The following is a 20,800-nucleotide window of genomic DNA, read 5'->3' on the forward strand; positions in this document are numbered from 1 at the left end:
TTCGATCAGAAGAAACGTTCACGCGCTACAATATATTTAAAAATGTCAAAGACGTCATATTGAGAAAAAATCCTAAAATCCAAAATGGGCGAATTTTAGCAAAAATGCAAACAATTATGCAAAATTTCATGCAAGTTGGAGGTGTTTGAGTTTTTTTTTCGATTCGTCATTCCATACTTTACTGCTTCATTTGTCTATCCAGGGGTGTATTATTGGGTAGATGTTGTTCTTCTTGTTGCTGAACAGAGAGAAGTCATGAGAAACTTACAATCATCCTTAAACTCGATTTCTTCAAAACTATTAAGCTTAAAGATCAAAAAGTGGGTCGTTTGCGTGTGGAATTTTTCGTGTAGACGGAAGTTTGAGGACCTCTGTTCTACAGCATTACATAGCTAACAAATCGAACTTTACTTGCAAAATGGAAACCCAAATCTTCTTCGATGACTTTTAAGTCCAAACTCAAAACGTAAACTTCACAGTTGATTATTTACAGTGTTTCAGGCACTTTCCAACTTTGACTTCGAAACATTTTGAGCCCAAAAAGTTCTTTGACTGAACCGGAAACCAAATTCGTCACTTCCTGCATGGTATACCCTTATTGCATTGAGACGTCAGTCTATTTCACAGTACATTTAGTAAAAAATCGATTAGTGGCGTTCCACACTCATTTATTTTAGAAACATCATAAATCCTCAAGGAAAAGCTCTCTTCATTCTTCACTTTGTTGCACAGTCACACAGAGCTCATTCCAATTGCAGTCTCATTCCAGTCAGTGACTGCTTTTAAATTGAAGTTGAATTTTGGCCACAGAGTAAAGATAGACTGCGTTCCATATCAGTAAAGCTCTCCCCCTCCCCTCGTTGATGCATCATTAATTACCATACGACATTGAATCGACGATAAATTTACCATTCAGGGGTGATAAATTTCACGGTCATCCAACCGGCCCCAACCCAAAAAAAAGGCTCCGAAACTGTGTGGACAAATGAAAAATCCGTTCATTTTGTCAAGGATTTCGGATACACGCTCCTAGAAGATCGAAACACGTTGGCGTTCACGAAGAATGTAACTCAACATGTAACAGGACTCGGTACTTTATTCCACTAGTTTTTGGTGTCAGGTGGTGAGTTTTTTTCGGCGAAACTTTTTTGTAATTTCTTGTTTTAAAGTAAATCTGTTAAATGTATCGTTTAGTAACTAATCTGCCTAAACCAAACTTGGTTAACAGAGGACAAACCTTACCTCTCGGTGGTATATCCAGCTTACTGACTAACAAAACATTGGATGAAGAGAAAATCTAGGTTACTAAAGGCATTGCGATGGGAATAATAAATTATAAAAACTGCCTTCAAGTTAAATAAATGAATGGATGGGATGGGATAGGATGTGGTGCACGAAGAAATGAAGCAAAAGTTATTCCGGCAGAATGTGCAGTGCAGTGCCTCGATAAAGGCATTCTTCCTCGTGCAGCGTACAAATCATTCGACTATGTCCAAGCCTCGGCTTGCAAGTGGATAATAAATTTATTTGGTTTGTACTCCACGCATGAGTATGACGCCCTCTAGTAGTGACAGTAAGGCAATTTATTTAGAATCATGGGCATGATTTACGATGGTCTGGGAAATCATTACTCAAGGATGGTGTTTCTGTCCTGATTCGGGTAGCTCCTACGACTCGGGACATGGCTGTAGCTCATGATTGCCACCTTGCTCCACAGTCTATTTAGAGATTTTTTTTTCATAACGCAATCGAGAAGGAGTGTATTGGACCAATGGCGCAATTGGCGGAAACAAAAGATAAGACGTGCAGTGAATAAATCTACGCAAAAGTTGATCCTTTCCCGAGCCAAGCCCGAGGCGAATATGGCTGCTGCAGTACACTTTCTACCGGAAGGAAGACCCAACGACGGCGACAACTACACCGCCGACGGGGGGGAAATAGGGAAGTCAAACTATACCTCTACGTCCTACAAGCTACTACCTCTACAACAGCAAATTTATACCGCAACCCCGAAAACATAAAATTAATATCAATCGAGAGGGAAGGAAATTTTCACGAGAAAAGCCACGGCTGCCGCAGGATGCAATGGTTGGAGATAAAACGTTGGAGCGGCTGGGGAATCCAGTCGGAAAAGTTTCTCTTCTGCTGCAGCTGCACCAGGGCGATACTCTACTGATAGACCTGAATCGTTCCACGTTCTTGATTGTGGATTTTGGCAGTTCGAAGCCGCGCTAGGATGCGCATTGTTCGAGAAGCATCTACGTGAATTGGTTCTCAACGTCATCGAACAGGCTGTGATTTGTGTTTCCAATCGATTTCGGCTCGAAACTTCCGGTGCATCAATCGGTGTTCTTCTACTAACTACGAGATCATTATCTATGGTCTACTTTCAGCTTAGAAGATTTCCTCATCATCATCATCATCATCATCATCATCATCACCACCTCATGAAGACCCCCCGACGAAGGCGGAACGAGTCAGTCTATCAAGTTTCTTTCGATACAAACAAAAATATACAACAACACTCATAAACGGAAGACAAATGCACTAAACCAAACAAAACATTTCTTCAGGAAGCAACCCTTCTAGCTTTTGCCCCGCTGCGGTGGCGGTGGTGACGGTGGATTGATCCCTTTGCGCTTCCGGAGCGACTCCGTCGGTCCCTGGGTCGGCCTCAACAGCTGTCGGAAGTTGAACGGCCCCAGGTACGAATCCGCATTCTTGTTCTTCTGGAATATGATCGCCTGTTCCACGGAATCGAACGAGTTCAGCGAATTCGACCCGCTACTTCCGCTGCTCATGCTGCTACTGTTCGAACTCATATGATGCCGATGGTGGTGGTGCTTGACCGTCCTCAAGTTTGGTGTCTTGACGTCAATGTTCAAATACTTGGAAACGTTAAAATTCTGATACTCCTTCGTATCCAGCGTCGAAGGGTGCGACCGATGGCTGCTGCCCTTGTTCGACTCCAACTCCGCAAACGAAGTCACGTGCGGACTAAACCTGTACACTCCGTTCATGAGCTCGCAAACTCCCTGTCCACAGCTCAGTCCACTTTCTTTCTGGTTGGAAGCCTTCCGGCGGTGGTTCAGCAAAAAGTTCGTATCTCCAAACATCCTCATCACCGGACTCTTGCTGTCGATCTTCGTCTCCTCCGATATGTTTTGGTACTCGTGATGTTCAATCATCCTCTTCTGCGGAACCTGGTGGTGGTGCTGTTGTTGGTGCTGTTGGTGGTGCTGTTGCTGGTCCGGTTGCGGAATCGGCATCGGTGCCTTCTTCTTCGCTTCCTTCCGGGCCTTTTCCACCGAGGACGTCCCAGACGTGGACGATGCGGACTTTTCCTTCTCCTTCGCCTTCTTCGCTTTCTTTTCCTTCTTCTTCTTCTCCTTGTTCTCCTTTTCCTTCATCTTGTTTTCGTGTTTGGAGCTCTGCTTCTTGCTGGATTTGCCTAGGCCACTAGGAGGACTAGGCGAGGGCATTTCGTGGTAACCGCCGTTGCGATACGGCTGCTCCCGGGATGATGGTGACGGTGATTGCTGGTCTACGTTGTTCGGTGAGTAGCGCAGGATCTGGTGACCGTTCGGATTCAGATAGCTGAAGGCCGGTATGTGACGGATGTGGGCCGGTTCGTTGTTGTGGTTGTGGTGGTTGTTGGATCTGGAAGGAAAGATGCGGATCAGTGGGGTTGAAGGAATGCTAATGATATGAAAGACGGACAAATGTACATTGCAGGGTTGTTAATTGCGGTGACCGTCGAAGACGTCTGGGTTAATACATGCAATGCAAATTCACCATCGAAGTTATCGACGGTTATCGATTAACAACCCTGGTGCGTTGATTGAGCGATAGAAAGCGTTAAAAAATTAAGCACATTTTGAATTCCTTAGAATCCTGAATTTCTTTAAATGAATTTAAAAAAGGCAGCTCTGAGCATTACTAAGCTGCTTGAAGGATCTACCTTTCAGCTTCCTCGGAAAGTATTATGAGGTATGACATTCAGCATAATGTAAAACTCTGAGCAGTTCAGGCTAATTGCAATAGCGCCACACCATTCACTATGCTTCCCTATCCACACGTTTATAAATATCCCACAGTAATAGGTAAGGCAAAGAAAGAGCTAACCCAAACGGATAAAAATCCCCGCATACCTTTTGAGAACTTTCTATTGCTCATTATTCATAAAATGTATTAGTCAACACATTATCAGGCGCCTTGCAAAAAAGTTAAAGAAGAATATATGTCAAATGAAATTTATAAATGGTCACACATACCGTTTATATTTTTCATAGGACCTATGTGGTTTGTCTTATGGAATATATAAGGCTGATGATTTGGCAAAAATGTTTAAGCGAACATAAATGTATAACATAATTAATTTTCGTTTCGTGACACTGCTTATCTTCGCTCACTTTTTCGGACACCCATCATTTGAAAAGTTCCCTTCAGCTTCAGGAGTGCCGGGGAGTTGAATGACAAAAGGTCAAAAGGATAAAAAGTCGAATGTACTACAGGTCGAACCTAAGTCGAATGATGAGAAAAGGGTCAAAATGTCGAATGGGCAAAATGTCCAAATATGCGAAGAGGGACAAAAGGTCGAATGGGCAAATGGTAGAATTGTTAAAAAGGGACAAACGGTCAAATATTTAAAAGAGGGACAAAAGGTGGAATGGTCCAAAGAGGAACAAAAAGTAGAATGCCGAAAACTACAAACATTTAAAAAATATCTACTTTCAAACCGCTACATCTCGAAAACGGTGTGACTTAGTAAAATTTTACGCAGGTGCTTTTTAATTGTAAATTTGGTCAGCTTTTATTGTATCAAGTCAAAACAGTAATTGGACCAAATTTTGGATATTTTTCCAAAAACTTGAGTTTTTTTTTAATTCATAACTCTTTTGTCCATTATTTGTCCATCTTGACCTATAGTGCAATAGATGTTAATTTTGTCCCCTAAACATAACAAGAAATAAAAAAATAAAAATAAATCATTTTTTGAGAAAAATTGTTTATAAGATTTTATTTGAAATTTAATAAAAAAAAAAGTTGGGTAATGTTTTAAGGAGTGCATATATTTTTTAAAATAGCCTCATTAATTATCTGCAATATTGTCCAAGACACCAAACCGATCGGGCAAACAGTTTTCGAGTAAAAAATTTCTGAAAATAAGCTTGATATTTTTCTATATTCCCTTTTCAAAAATAAGGCTGGATTCAAAATGGCGATATGAAGATGCAAAATGGTATTGTCGGTCATAAGGAACGTTTCTGCAAATTTTCAACCAAATCAAAAAATATGAAAATAAATCGATTTGCGAATTCGTAGGGAATTGCTCACAGTGAGATTCCGACCAAGATAGAAGAAAATCGGCAAACCGTTCGCAAAAGGATTTTGTTCACCCACTTGCAAAATCCTGGGTTGTCGCATCGTGCCTTGGAAAAACTGATGACACTGACACTGACATATGTACTTCATTCAACCATCTCAAGGGTCCTCCAAAGGTTCCATGCAGGACTTGGGCAAAAAACTTGATGTTTCGAAAAGTTTCGTCCAGAGGGACAAGAAACGATTCGAATTAAAAACATACAAGATGCAGAACTTCCCAAATCTGGACGAACGCCAGCAGAGTGTTGCCAAAATGCGCGCCCGGAGATTCAACACGAATCTGCTAACGCAATACCGGTGCTGCGCGGGGTTGGGTTGATGCATATATTATGTCACGCTCTAAGGGGGAGGGGGGGTCTAAGATTTTGTGACAAGCAAGGCATTAGGTATAGGAAAAACGTCACGGTAGGGGGGGAGGGGGCTCGATTTAGCGTGACATAATTAATGCATGGGCCCTAAGAAAGATTAGAATCAGTACAAAAACAATTTCTATTATACGCTCTTCGTAAATTAGGTTGGACTTCATTTCCTCTTCCATCATATGAAGCACGCTGCATGCTTATAAACATACAAACATTAAAAGAGCGTCGTGAATATGCAATGGTTTCATTTGTAAATGATATTGTTTCGCAGCGAATTGACTCAACAGAACTCTTATCAAAATTAAATTTCCATGCACCCACTCGGCAACTCCGAAATCGAAATTTATTTGCCATAAAACATCATCGCACAAATTATGCAAAATATGGGCCATTAAACCGCATGATGGCCTCTTACAATAAACACTGCGAAACCATTGACTTTACAATGTCTCGGCATAAACTAAAGCAATATTTTTATTCCATAAGAAATAACAACTCATAAAAGAAAAGACAAGAAAGCTGACACTTCTTTTTTATATAAATATATATTTAAGAAAACAAAACTGTATTAGTTGTACTAGTCTACGTTGGTTGACGAAATAAATAAATAAATAAATAAAATAAATAATGACAAGGTGACTGTGAATGACCGTTTCAAACGGAAAAAGCTGACGAAATTCACTTCGAAATACCTGATTTGGCAGACCATATGCACTTGTGGCAAACGGAGTGAAATATTCGTGACCAAAGACATCATAAACGGTGAGATTTATAAAACAGAGTTGCATCCGATCGAAATCTATTATGCCATGATGAAGCGTGAACTTCGGAATACCAAAAGAGAGGCGAAGGACGAAAAGGAAAGATGAGGAAGTGGGAAAAAAACTGAGAAAAACGTATTGGAAACGACTGTACAGGCTCTGATGGAGGGCGTCAATCGCAAATGTCGAGCATTTTATTCAAACTCGTCCTAAAATTTAACCGACATTTGTAAGCTGAAATAAATACATATACTGAATTACTGTAAAAATTTGGTTAAATTTCAATAACTATAGCCGATTTACCAAACAATATTAATTGCTGCAAAAAGTATTCCACTCACCCTTTATTACAAACAAGCATAGCTCTTTCAAATAATAATGTTTTTATGGTTTATGACACTGGGTATTAAAATCCCATTATAATTTGTCATTTCTCATAATTCGACTTTTTGTCCCTCTTTGAATAATTTTACCTTTTGTCTATTCGACCCTTCATCCCTGTATGTATTATTCGACCTTTCGTCCCTCTTTTCATCATTCGACCTTTTGTCCATTTGAGCTTTTGTACCTTCAACCTTTTGGCATTTCGATCTTTCGTCATTCGACGTTTTGCCTTTCGACCTTTTGTCCTTCGAACTTTTCGTGTCACACCTGGAAACCATGGACCACGACCAGCAGGTTTGCTTCCCAGAGATGTTTTTGCTTCAGAAAAATCCCAACGACCTCGACTGGGATTGAACCCACTTGACACACTGGCGTGAGAAAACAGTCACGCTTACCACTCAACCACCGGCGCTGTCAACTCTCAGCACCATTGTTGTAGTTCGGCTTCCAGACCGCAAAAACAGTATTCCCGAATGAACCACACTAGGGAACAGTACAGTTATTTGATGTCGCACATCGTGTCGGCAGTGGTGGATTAATCAATGTACATGAAAATTGATTAATCCGCCATTTCCAACACAGCTTGTGTCGAAGAAATTCTTTGCTGTGCTGAATATGAAGTCTAATGACCTAGACGCCTTGTCGACCGGGTTGGGATTCCAGATTTACTCCAGATCTTTTACATGACTCTACATGGTTAGATTATTGAGCTCAAAGTTAGATGTGATCGGTTCTTTCTTCCAAGAAAACGCAATTACTGATGACTTTGCAGGGTTAACCGCCATGTTAAGTTCAAATAATACCAGCTGGCAAAGGCTTCTAACGTTAGGTGATACTTGGTGAATATCCTTAATGCAGCTCTCATGGTGAAATTCAACTTTTGCAATTCACTCACCTACCAAGGAAGGTGTGATACTTTTTTGTGAACTCTATTTGGAACGTGCCTGTCAGCGACGCATGAATATTTTTGCGCAGCAATCTCAACGTTATCATGATCAAGAATACTTTCCAGTCTATGATAGACACGTGCACGATGAGGATACTACGATGATCAGCTTTACGGAAATCGTAAGACGTCAAAATTTCCACTATGATGAGGTATGCTTATCAAATGCGGAGAATTATGTTCAATATGTGCGTCTGTATGATCTGCAACCTAGCTCCCGACAAAGATCAAGCGTTGGTGCTGGGGAAATACGGTAAACTGAAGAGTGTCATCCGGGAAAAATTCCCAGCAGAGCTGTGCTTCGACATGTATACACTGGTATACATGGCGTATATAAGATGGGAAAAAAGAAATTATCGCCTTGCTGCATTTATTCATTCAGAAAGGGAATATCCTACCAAGGGAACAAAAGCATATGTTTTTTTGTGTAAGCTGCAGAGGCATCGAATGATTTCCTGCCCCAAGCGAATGAATCGGCAGCTAGAAAATAATCTACAGGACAAAGGCCGACCAGGCCGAAGATCGATCCGGCAGCAGAAGGTGCCACAGTGGAAGCAATTAAGGTACTCGATGAAGAAGTGAAGGAAATCGACCTGATGACCCTGGAGACTGAAGAGTACGGACCAGGAGAACAAGCCAGCAGAAGTCAGGTTTTTTTTCAGTTACCGAAATTATACGACTTACTTTTTGGGAAAGGAACTGTTCAGCGAAGAAATCAAGAGAAGAAAACGAAAAGAAAAAAGAAAGATGCAGGCGTGCGAGTCGCCTCACAAGAAGAAATGAACTAATTTAGGGTAGGATGGTGCAAAACGCACCGTTTAAGCAAAATCGTCAATGGCTGGCGAATGGAAGCTAAAATCAAGAAGAAAGTAATGGCGTTTGGTTAATTACCATGTTTTCTACAAAGATCAAGTGATTTAGAACTACAAAAGGATGATTTTCCATGACTTTCAAGGTATTTTTTAAATTGCTTCCAAAATGATAGCGGGGCAAAACGCCTGATTCATGATGCAATATGCACCACAACATTGGGACAAGACGCACGACAACAATGGCCAAAACGCACCACAACATTGGGGTAAAATGCACTTCATGGTAAACAAACCATAACCCCTGCAAATAGATAATGCAAAGGGATGCGGTATTTCAAATGATTATTTCTTTATGTTACATCAGAAATAAGGTCTCAAAATCTCAAGAGAATGTTAAACTGTGATTCATCAAGTAAAATATCTAAAAAATATACGAAACGTAATTTTTTTAATTTTTTTTTTGTGATACATGATGATAAAAGCTTAATTTACAGTCGATGATTTTAACAACTGTGTCCTGTTTTGCACAAAATGCAATTTTTTTTAATATGATTTTATGATCAAGAATTATTTGTTAAACCAAATTGAAAACAATCACAAACCGTTACCCGGAAAATGCATCTGAGGAAAAGTTATCGCTGTTTTTCTATAAGTGGGCATTCAAAATGCACCTGGAGATCCCACATTGAGTATCTGAGACGAAAATGCCAACAAAGGATCAATTTTCTCCGAACAATTACCGGAACGTGGTGGGGAGCCCATCCGCAAGATCTTCTAACGTTGTACCGGACAACGATTTTATCGGTTTTAGAGTACGGTAGTTTTTGCTTCCAATCGGCGGCTAAAACTCACATCATCAAACTGGAACGTATCCAGTATCGTTGCCTTCGTATCGCGTTAGGATGCATGCACTCGACTCATACGATGAGTCTAGAAGTGTTGGCGGGCATGTTGCCACTATCGGATCGGTTCTCGGAATTGTCCCTCAGGCTCCTCACCCGTTGCGAAGTTATGAACCCACTGGTAATCGAAAACTTTGAAAAGCTTCTTGAGCTGAACCCTCAAACTCGTTTTATGTCATTGTACTACGTGTACATAACACAGGATGTCAGCCCTTCACAGCATAATCCTCATCGTGTATGCTTCTCCGACTTCGGCAATTCAGTTAGTTTTGATTTATCTATGACGCGGGAGATTCGTGGGATCCCAGAACATCATCGTTCCATGATTGTTCCGTCAATTTACGCTGCAAAGTTTGGCCAAGTTGATTCCGCAAGATCGTTCTTCACAGATGGATCACTAATAGAGTCGTCCGCTGGTTTTGGTATTTTTAACGAATTTCATAGCGCCTCTCGAATGCTTCAAGCTCCTTGTTCCGTATATGTTGCTGAGCTGGCGGCAATACATTATACGCTAGAAACGATCGCCTCACTTGCACCAGATCATTATTTTATTTTTACGGATAGTCTCAGTTCTGTCGAGGCTATTCGCTCTATGAGGCCGGTAAAGCACTCCTCGTATTTTCTCATGAAAATACGAGAGCTTTTAAGTGCTTTATCTTTAAGATCTTTTGTCATCACCTTTGCATGGGTCCCATCTCATTGCTCGATTCCGGGCAATGAGATGGCTGACTCACTTGCTAAGGTGGGCGCTATGGAAGGCGATATTTACGATCGACAAATCGCCTACGATGAATTTTTCTTCATTTATCGTCAACAGTCACTCGTCAGCTGGCAGAATAAGTGGAGTGAAGGGAGTTTGGGACGATGGCTATATTCGATCATCCCTAAGGTGTCGAAGAGTTCTTGGTTCAAGGGGTTGGATGTGGGTCGAGACTTCATTCGTATGATGTCTCGCCTCATGTCCAATCACTATTCGTTAAACGCTCACTTGTTCCGTGTTGGGCTGGGGGACAGCAATCTCTGTGAATGTGGACAAGGTTACCAGGACGCAGATCACATTATTTGGTCTTGTGCTGAGCATCGCGGAGTCAGATCTGAACTGTACGATTCCCTTCGGGCTCGAGGTAGACAACCTAATGTTCCAGTTCGGGATATTTTGGCTAGACGCGATCTGGAGTTTATGAAACTCATATATGTTTAATATAAGAATATTAACATTAGATTGTAAGTTTTATTAACCTTGTGTTTAGTTTGTATTTTGTACGTGTGGGTTTTTTTTTTATGTTTGTTTTCAAGATGAATAGAAATTAGTTCATGTTTTAGGATTAATTAAATATTTGTATCGTAAACCACATTTCAAACCTCCCTCTCCCTTTTCCCACCCAAAAAAAAAAATTGTAAATCCCCACTAACCTCGAGACAACCGCGAGTATCCGGTCCAGCTCCTTTAACTTTAAATATAAGAAATCAATAATGTATAACAAAAATGATAACTCGGCTCTGTAAAGTTTATTCGATTGAGCCTGTACAAATAAAGTAATTGATAAAAAAAAAAAAAAAAAAAAAAATAAGTGGGCATTTTACCCCAGGGGTGCATTATGGGCTGTTCTTCCTTACAGGGATGCCTGATTTGCAGACAAGGCTTCATTTTGAAGACATTTGAAAATCTATGAAGATTTTTTTTTCCGTAGACATATTGAAGACATTTCACGTTTGATGTTTAAAGACTCGCTCCAAAGGGCCTGGGTTCAACCACAGTTGGCGCCGCCAGGATTTCTGTGACATACAATCTCTGATCACGCTTTCCTCCGGAAGGGAAGTAAAGTCATTGGCCCCCAGTCTATGAGTTGATAGGTCCATAGACAGGGTTCAGATGTGGAAGCTGCCGCCCTGAAATCAGTAGCATTAGTACTTAGTAAGGAAAACAAGATTGACGGAAAATATGTCAAGGGAAAAAAATACACGTTTAAATTAAAAAAAACTCCGAAGTTTTTTTTTTAAACTTAAAGCAGACCTGTGAAAAAATAAAATTGATGATTTTTACTTCAAAGCTCCTTTTTTTCAAATGTTGCAAAATATCTTTTTTACTAGATATAGCCGTACAAAACGAAACCGTGAGCAAAAATATTGATAATGGCATAAATCAAAATTTAGAACTAAATTCTCAAAATCCAAATAGGGTTTTGCTAGTTTGGGTGAGTACTTACAAGAACTGACGTCCAAATTTTGTTTACATTTGATGACCTTGAAAATGTTATTGTGTCACAGTGTTATTCTTAAACAACCTGAACTCTCTGAAAATATTCAGAAAACTTTATTGATAGCCTATTGAAAATCCGTGAATACATATTAAGATCTCTAAAAGTCTACAAAGATTCCTCAACTGCTATGATCATTGTCGAACTTCCAAAAAGTTTCTAGAACATAAACTCAATTCACTGAGCTCAACTCCCTGATCTTTTTTTTTTCAATCCATTAAACATATCCGACGTTTCCAAAGTTCCCTGAATTTGTGAGAAGTTCCGCTATCTGCTGGGAAGTTCCCTCAACTACTACGAAGTTTCCATAATTGTTAATAACTCATACAAACATTCCTAAACTTTTAGGAACTTCACTGAATTTCCAGAAAGTTTGCTTAACTTTTAAGAACTGTCTCATGAAAAGTTCTCTGAAAATCTACAAAGTTCCCTTTACTTCTTGACAATTTCCAATAATGCTACGAAGTTCTCTAATCTTCTTCCCAGTCATGGGACATTTTTTTAGCAATCTCTCTGAATTCTACCAAGACCTCAGAACATTTATGAACTTCTCCGAACTAACAGGAACACCTTGAACCTTTTCTACGAATATTCCTGAACATATGGACAATTTCCTGAAATCTAACGAAGTTCCCAAAACATTTTACAGGAAGTTAGTTGAGAGTCAGCTTAATGTTTAGCTTACATTTTTTTCCTAGCCGGTTAAGCTCTACACTCGATTTTTTCCAGGTAGGATTGTTTGAATAAATTGTGTGCCAAAACAAATACGTCCTTGTAAAAAATTACGCTTGTTTCCAAATGACCCTGTGCAAAGTTTCATCCAAATCGAAGATTCTTTGCGCATCATATCGGCTTTCCTCCATGCTGAGTGAACCCCCACACAACGTGACTGTCTCGCGCAGACAGCAGCAGGCGGTAGCTGGCAGTGCTGCTAGAAAATAATAATAATGAGCAGTTCGTTTGTTTAGCAATCAGTAATGGCTAAATAACTTTTTCCACAAGCGTTGGTTTTTTTGCGATTTTCTAAGAAAAGTTTTTTGGTAAAATTTCCTAAGGAGAAGCGGGATTGATTTAGAAGACAATGGGTGACCTCGTGAGATTTTTATTTGAAAAAGTAAGTTTTCCCATAGAAAATCCTAAACCGCTGGCGCTAAAATATAGTTACACCGACCGACCTGAATTTTTACACATTTACTCTAGGACCCTAAAGGTCCTTGGAAATCATACTGGAACTGGAATTTGAATTTTGTCCCACCCTGCTGCTTAGCCCTAGACCAAAAAACATTTATTTTATATTTTCATCAGGAAAAGCGCAAACAAATTTGGATGCTTTTAATGCCATAAACTCACCATATTATATAAAAATTAGTTTTTTTTTTATATTTTAAGATACTTTATAATTAACTTCAAATTTAGGCCGTTAGTAGCATTAACACATAGGTATAAATTTCCACTCAGGTTTAATTCCATATAATTAAAAAAAATGAATTTCTGCGAACGACAGATAGGCAGCTCACGACCCACCACTGAGCTTTTTTATTTAATAATTACTTTATTTGTACAGGCTCAATCGAATAAACTTTACAGAGCTGAGTTATCCTTTCCGTTATACATTATTAATGTCTTATATTTAAAGCTAAAGGAACTGGACCGAGTACTCTCGGTTGTCTCGAAGTTAGTGGAGATTTACAATTTTTTGAATGGGAAAAGGGAAGAAGGGAAAAAGAAGGTTTGAAATGTGGTTTACGATACAAATATTTAATTAATCCTAAAGCATGAAATTATTTCTATTCATCTTGAAACCAAACATTGAAAAAAAAACCTACTCATACAAAATACAAACTAAACACAAGATTAATCAAACTTACAATCAAAGGTTAATATTCTTATATTAAACATATATGGGTTTCATAAACTCCTGATCGCCAAAGCCAAAATATCCCGAACTGGAACATTAGGTTGTCTACCTCGAGCCCGAAGAGAATCATAAAAATGTGATCTGACTCCACGATACTCCGCACAAGACCAAAGGATGTGATCAGCGTCCTGGTAACCTTGTCCACATTCACAGAGATTGCTGTCTCCCAACCCTACACGGAACAAGTGAGCGTTTATTTTTTTTCCTTTATTTAACGTCGGTCTCTGTTCCGCAATCTAGTGCCAATCACCGACGGACATCGATTGCCATCCATTGACGGCAACCGAATGTGCAGGAAGGCAGCTTCCACACCTGCGTAGGATATCGCACCACATGGGTCCGGGACCAACGGCTTTACTTCCCTTCCGAAGGAAGACGTGACCAGAGATTTTTATGCCTCAGAAAAATCCCACCGACCTCGGCTGGGATTGAACCCAGACCCATCGGGGTGTTAGAAAGCAGTCACGCTTACCACTACACCACCGGCGCCGGCCCAGTGAGCGTTTAGACAATAGTGATTGGACATGAGACGAGACATCACGCGTATGAAGTCTCGACCCAAGTCCAACCCTTTGAAACCATGCAAACTTCGACACCTTAGGGATAATTGAATGTAGCCATCGTCCCAAGCTCCCTTCACTCCATTGATGTTGCCAGCTAACGAGTGACTGCTGACGATAAATAGAGAAAAATTCACTATAGGCGATCTGTCGATCATAAATGTCGCCTTTCACCTTCGCAAGTGAATCCGCCTTCTCATTGCCCAAAATTAAGCAATGCGAAGGGACCCACGCGAAGGTGATGATGAAAGAGCGCACGGATAAAGCATTAAGCAGCTCTCGTATTTTCAAGAGAAACTACGAGAAGTGTTTTACCCGCCAAATGGAACGGATAGCCTCGACAGAACTGAGACTATCGGTAAAAATAATGTAGTGGTCTGGAAGAAGTGAAGCAATAGTTTCCAAAGTGTAGTGAATTGCTGCCAGTTCAGTAACATACACAGAACAAGAAGCTTCAAAATTCACTGAAATCGGAGAAGACTACACGATTGAGACTATTTCTTGAAGGGCTGACATCCTGTGTTAAATATAGGTAGTACGAAGTCATAAAACATGTTTGAGGATTTAGCTCCAGAAGCTTCTCAAAGTTTTCGATCACCAGTGGGTTCATTGCTTCGCAACGGGTGAGGAGCCTCAGAAATAACTCTGAAAAGCGGACGGATAGTGGCAACATGCCCGCCAGCACTTCGAGACTCATCGTATGAGTCGAGTGCATGCATCCTAACGCGATACGAACACAGCGATACTGGATCCGTTCCAGTTTGATGATGTGCGTTTTAGCCGTCGACTGAAAGCAAAAACTACCGTACTCTAAAACCGATAAAATCGTTGTCCGGTACAACGTCAGAAGATCTTGTGGATGGGCTCCCCACCACGTTCCGGTAATTGATCGAAGGAAATTGATCCTTTGTTGGCATTTTCGTCTCAGATACTCAATGTGGGATCTCCAGGTGCATTTGGAATCGAACCAGACCCCAAGATATTTAAAGGACATGGAATGAGTGATCGGTTTACCCAAAAGTTGAAGCTTCGGTTGTGCTGGGCTATGCTTCCTAGAAAAAACGACCAACTCAGTTTTCTCCGTGGAGAATTCGATACCTAGCTGAATAGCCCAAGTAGACAAATTGTCCAAGGTATCCTGTAAGGGTCCTTGCAGGTCAACCTCTTTTGGCCCTGTGATAGACACTACGCCGTCATCTGCAAGTTGTCTCAACGTGCAATTGTCACTAAGACAGTCATCAATTTCTCTAACGTAGAAATTATACAAAAGGGGGCTTAAACATGAGCCTTGGGGGAGACCCATGTAGCTAAATCGAAAAGCTGTAGAGTTTCCATGAGAAAAGCTCATATGTTTTTCTGACAGCAAATTGTTCAAACAATTATTCATTAATGAAGACAATCCACAAGCGTTGAGTTTCTCTGAAAGAACTTCAACGGATACTGAATCAATAGTCCCCTTGATATTCAAGAACACAGAAGCCATTTGATCTTTCTTAGCAAAAGCCAACTGAATTTCCGAGAAAAGCAACGCGAGACAGTCGTTCGTTCCCTTACCCGTACGGAAACCAAATTGAGTATCTGAAAAAAGGTGGTTCGTCTCAACCCATTTGTCGAGGCGAAAAAGGATCATTTTCTCCATCAATTTCCGAATACACGACAGCATCGCGATGGGCCGATACGAATTGTGATCCGACGCGGGTTTATCAGGCTTTTTAATGGCTATCACCCTCACTCGTCTCCAATCGTCGGGAACAATATTGAGCTCCAAGAGCTGATTGTACAAGTTCAACATGCGCCTCTTAGCGACGTCTGGGAGGTTTTTCAGCAAGTTGAACTTGATTCTATCAGATCCCGGGGCAGAATTGCCACACGAAAGGAGAGCGAGTGAAAGTTCCACCATTGAAAAAGGCTGACTGATTTCGTCTACCGAATTCGCGGTTTCGCGAGGAATCAACTGCAACGGCACGGAATCCGGACACACTTTTCGCGCGAATTTAAGAATCCATTGATCCGAGTATTCCTCGCTTTCGTTGTTAGTAGACCGGTTACGCATTCTTCGCGCCGTACTCCAAAGCGTATTTATAGACGTTTCGCGCGACAATCCGTCTACAAACTGCCGCCAGTAGCCCCGTTTTTTGGCCTTGATGAGGCTCTTGAGTTCTTGTTCAAGAGATGTGTATGCGTCGAAATGCTCGCGTGTTCCGCGTTTCCGAAAAAGTTAAAGCGCGTCGGACTTCTTACGGTAAGCCTCCGTGCATTGTTGATCCCACCAGAGCGATGGTGTTTTCTTACGGATTGACGATCGCGGCACCGGTCGTGTTTGAGCTTGAAGTGCGCTGTCGACGATGAGATTAGAGAGGAAATTATATTCCTCCAACGGCGGAAGCTCTTCCACTGACGATACTGAATCGTCTATCGCGGATTGGAACTTAGTCCAATCGATGTTACGGGTTAGATCATACGCGACGTTAACGGATTCTGACGAGTTGAACCCACTGGCAATCGAAATTTTGATCGGCAGATGATGACTACCGTGCGGATCCTGGATTACATGCCAAGTGCAATTCAACGATAGTGAATTGGAGCAAAAGGTGAGGTCTAATCTGCTACCATTCGAGGATGGACCAGCCAAACGTGTTACTGCTCCATTGACCCCGCTGAGCTAAAAACATTAAATTATCGAGACCATTATCATCGTACTAGTAGGCATTGAATACAACGAACTCATTTCCAGATAAATATTGAACATTTATCATTTTGTTTACCTCTGATAAGGGCTGTTACTAAATAGTTTGTTTTTGATTAAAATATACACTATAAATTATATCAATGTTCAAACATAATTTAACGTATTTAAACCGTTGCCGCTTTGTGCAGCATACAATAAAAATAAAACATCATATAAAACCACCAATAAACTTAGTTGAAGATGCTAATTTCAAATAACAGACTAAAGTGGTAATTTTTATACGATAGATGAGGAGGAGATGAAAGTGATAGTTCCGTTTAGAGTACGGCAGTGTGAAAATTGCATATAGAGAGTAGACAGCGAGCTAGGACAACTTTTAGGAAGGTACAAATCGGTTTTATCATCTCTCTTTACCAAACTTCTCTTTTGGAGAGGATGGTGAGGAGTTACCCCCCCGCCGTACTCTAAACGGAACTATCAATTCTATACTTTCATCTCCTCCTCATCTATCGAATAAAAATTACCACTTTAGTCTGTTATTTGAAATTAGCATCTTCAACTATGGAAATCGTTGACTTCACGCAGAAGTAACGGGTGTTCAATAAAAAATGAAATTTTTTTCAGTCATATAGCTAGTAAAAAAAAATTTCAACGAATTCAGTATTTTTTATTAAAAACATAATGTTTATTCTTCAAAAAACGTCAATGAATATTGGAGAAGGGGCCCTGATCAGCCGTACGACGCAACTTAGTCGCGATGCTCTCACAAGAGCGCTGGACGGCATTGAAATCATTCTCATTTTTTATTGAACACCCGTTTATACTAAACGTTTGGTCAAAGCACCAATAAACTGTTTTCTTATTTTGGCCAGCTTTTTGTTCTAGGTACTCCCCAAGCAACACAATTTGTCATTCACAGGTTTACATAACTTATTTATGACAATATCAGCGGTAAACATTTACGTCTAGTCACTTACATACAACTTATTTATACAGAAAAAAAGCGCAAGATGTGGGATCTATTCATAACATATGCTTGACTTGCGCAACTTATTTATGACTACAATGCAACCTACTGTATTGGACATGTTGTAAATTAATTTCATCCTTCCTACGAATGGAATTTGTTTATCATTAATTTACACAACTTATTGTTCTGAGGAATTTTATCGTGCGAATAAAGTGCCTAAACTGAGATTCCATACTGCAAACATTTATGCGATTGCAAATTTATGGTAAATCTATACATTCTACTTCTAAAAATTCATTGGCCCTTAGAAAAAGCTTAATATAATTAATTGAATTGCATAAAAAATCCTGGATCAAATTCCCAAACTTTGCAAAAAACAAAAACAAATAGAATATCAACTTTCTTTTTTAAATTATCTTACTTTTCTCTTTTACAAAACGTACATTTGATGTTTAAAGTACAAATTAAATGTTTTTTTCATTCTATACATTGCATCATTGGTCAGCCATATTGTAGTGCAGTTTGTAAAATGCGTTGAGAAATTTCAGTATTGTTATCAAAACATGTTTATAACACGAAAAACAAGAACATTACTTGTATCGTATATTGAAGTTATAATTAGGTATGGCAACTCTCAATTGCCTATTTATAACACTTTTATAACTGATTGTTTTTGATGAAAACTTGCTTGCCTTATATACAACATGTTTTCATAAGTCATTTTTGGAAACATGAGTACAACTGAAATAAGACATGTTATCAATAAATTATATCTTAGATGTATTCATGTTTCTAATAATGACATATGAAAACATGTTGTACATAAGGCTGGCCAGTTTTCACCAAATACAATCAGTTATAAATGTGTTATAAACTGGTAATTGAGACATGCAATATCGAATTATAACTTCAAGCTAACAAGTGCTTGTCAGTAAGGTTGAATACTTCACAAACAACAATACAACGCGTCTAAAACAGGATGTTTTAAAATCTATTAGTATATAACTTATTTACAACCGGACTTTTTTTTTAATTTTTCATGCAAGATGTTGCAAGTGTTACTTGGGTCCTCTGTGCAGCGGCGCTGCGCGCTATGTCTGAAGGCGCTTTTTTGCAACTTTCATGTACCTCAGTTTTTTCGTCACAGGATGTAAAAACTGATCTTAATAATCATATCTGTGATAGTTATAAAATATTTCACCTTGGGGTCTTTGAGAAAAAATGTTTTGAAGTTTACAAAGCCGAGTATATGGCCATATTAACGATACAAAACTATTAGGAATTGAACTTAGGAGTTAAATAAGGTTTAAAAGTTGATTGAATTAATCCAAATGGCTTTAAAGAGCTCTCTTTGACTCTCAAGTATGATTCGTATTGATCCGTTTACGCAAAATCAATAAATATTTGTTGCTAGAACAACATCTTGTTTAATTTCTCTTCCCTCATGAGAGTAAAATATAAAGGACGAGCAGGACAGTCTAGTACAGCCACGTAATCATAGTAGGCATTGATTTTCGTCCTGTTCCGAGTGTTTTTTATACATGTATCGTGTAGAAAATCTGGAAAATTAAAAAAAAAATCACAAAGAAAATAGAGCGTTCGCTTGTTGTGCTTCGAAAAAGCGACTCTGTCAAGAAAAAAATTCACTCCACTTTAGTAGCGACGATCGTTGAAAGATTTTTATCGGAGTTCAATAAAACAGATAGTAGGTATCAGACCTTTTTGTGTCCTGTACTCAGCATGTGGTGAAGGTGGCATTTGCAATCCTGTGCGGCAAAACATTTGCTTTTTTTTTAAAAAATAGACATGTTTGACTCAACGGCGAGATTGAAAATAAGATCTGGCAACCACGACGATTTGTTTTGAAAATTTCTCAGGCGATAACGCCGATAATACAGGAATTAAACTCACAATCAGCTACTCTTGGCCAGTGAGTTAAGGTAGTCCTCACCTTGAATTACTACAGAACTGCTGGAGCTTCATTGCAGTTCGCATATTTTGTCTAAGGGAACTGTCATTAAGGTTCAGTGACTTTCTAGGAAATTCTGCGAACTATATGGAACTGTAGTGAATTTTAGTAACTTTCAGAGAAGTGTATTGAACTTCAGGGAAGTTCTACAAACTTCAGGAAAATTCTTTAAACTTTAAATGTATGCTTCGATATTCAGAGAAGTTCTATAAACTTTTGGAAAATTCTGCCAACTTCAGGGACGTTTTGTGAGCTTCAGGGGAGTGCAATGTCCTCCTGGTAAGTTCAACGCACTTCAAGAGAGTTCTGTGAATTATAGCAACATTATATGAATTTCAATGATACTCTGCAAAAAGCCAAGATATGTATGTAAACTTTAGGATGGTCTGTGAACCACAGAGAAAATTTAATAACATTAAGGAAATACTGTGAACTTAAAGAAATATCTGAGAATTCCAGCAAATGCTAAACTCAGAAACGTTCTGTGAACTTCAAAGCAGTTTGAAGAATTTCATCGAAGTTCAACAAAGTCAAGGAAAACCTTATGAACATGGAGTTGAATTTGAATGTAACTTCTATAAGCTGTCTCATTGAGTCGCTGGTGAAACAACTTACACTCCAGGTATGATAGAGAAAATGTGTTGTGATATCTCTTTCTCTTTTACACCTTCCTTATGAAATGTGTTCGACGATAACGCTTCAAATTGGGTGGTTGCTGCAAATGCGACTCAACATGCGCAATTTGGATTCGCTGGTCGCCATTGTAGGTGCTTGATAAACTTTTAGTTTTGGAAGGATGCAATTTTGATCATCAGCTAAAGGTTTTGGACAATATGGATGCTACTGTCCGACTGACATTTTTACTGGCAACCTTTTTGGATTCA

At 39.5% G+C, this 20,800-nt stretch overlaps 1 protein-coding gene across 9 annotated transcripts in view; it reads right to left on the reverse strand.

Annotated features, from left to right (window-relative positions):
- Positions 1-1,053: 1,053 nt before the first annotated feature.
- Positions 1,054-20,800, reverse strand: part of LOC135709209 (myosin-IIIb-like) — a 340,664-nt gene continuing 320,917 nt past the window's right edge. For 6 of the 9 annotated variants that reach the window (XM_065231439.1, XM_065231438.1, XM_065231440.1 and 3 more), the window contains one exon: positions 1,054-3,660. In XM_065231439.1, the coding sequence (XP_065087511.1) occupies positions 2,586-3,660 (1,075 nt within the window). In that variant the 3' untranslated portion in view covers positions 1,054-2,585. The remainder of the gene's footprint in view (positions 3,661-20,800) is intronic. The other 3 variants (XM_065231448.1, XM_065231446.1, XM_065231444.1) reach the window with 1 other exon arrangement.

The sequence above is a fragment of the Ochlerotatus camptorhynchus genome, unplaced genomic scaffold (assembly GCF_037179485.1).
Source record: "Ochlerotatus camptorhynchus isolate MF236.1 unplaced genomic scaffold, CSIRO-AGI_Acam_v1.1 ptg000357l, whole genome shotgun sequence".
Taxonomy (NCBI): domain Eukaryota; kingdom Metazoa; phylum Arthropoda; class Insecta; order Diptera; family Culicidae; genus Ochlerotatus; species Ochlerotatus camptorhynchus.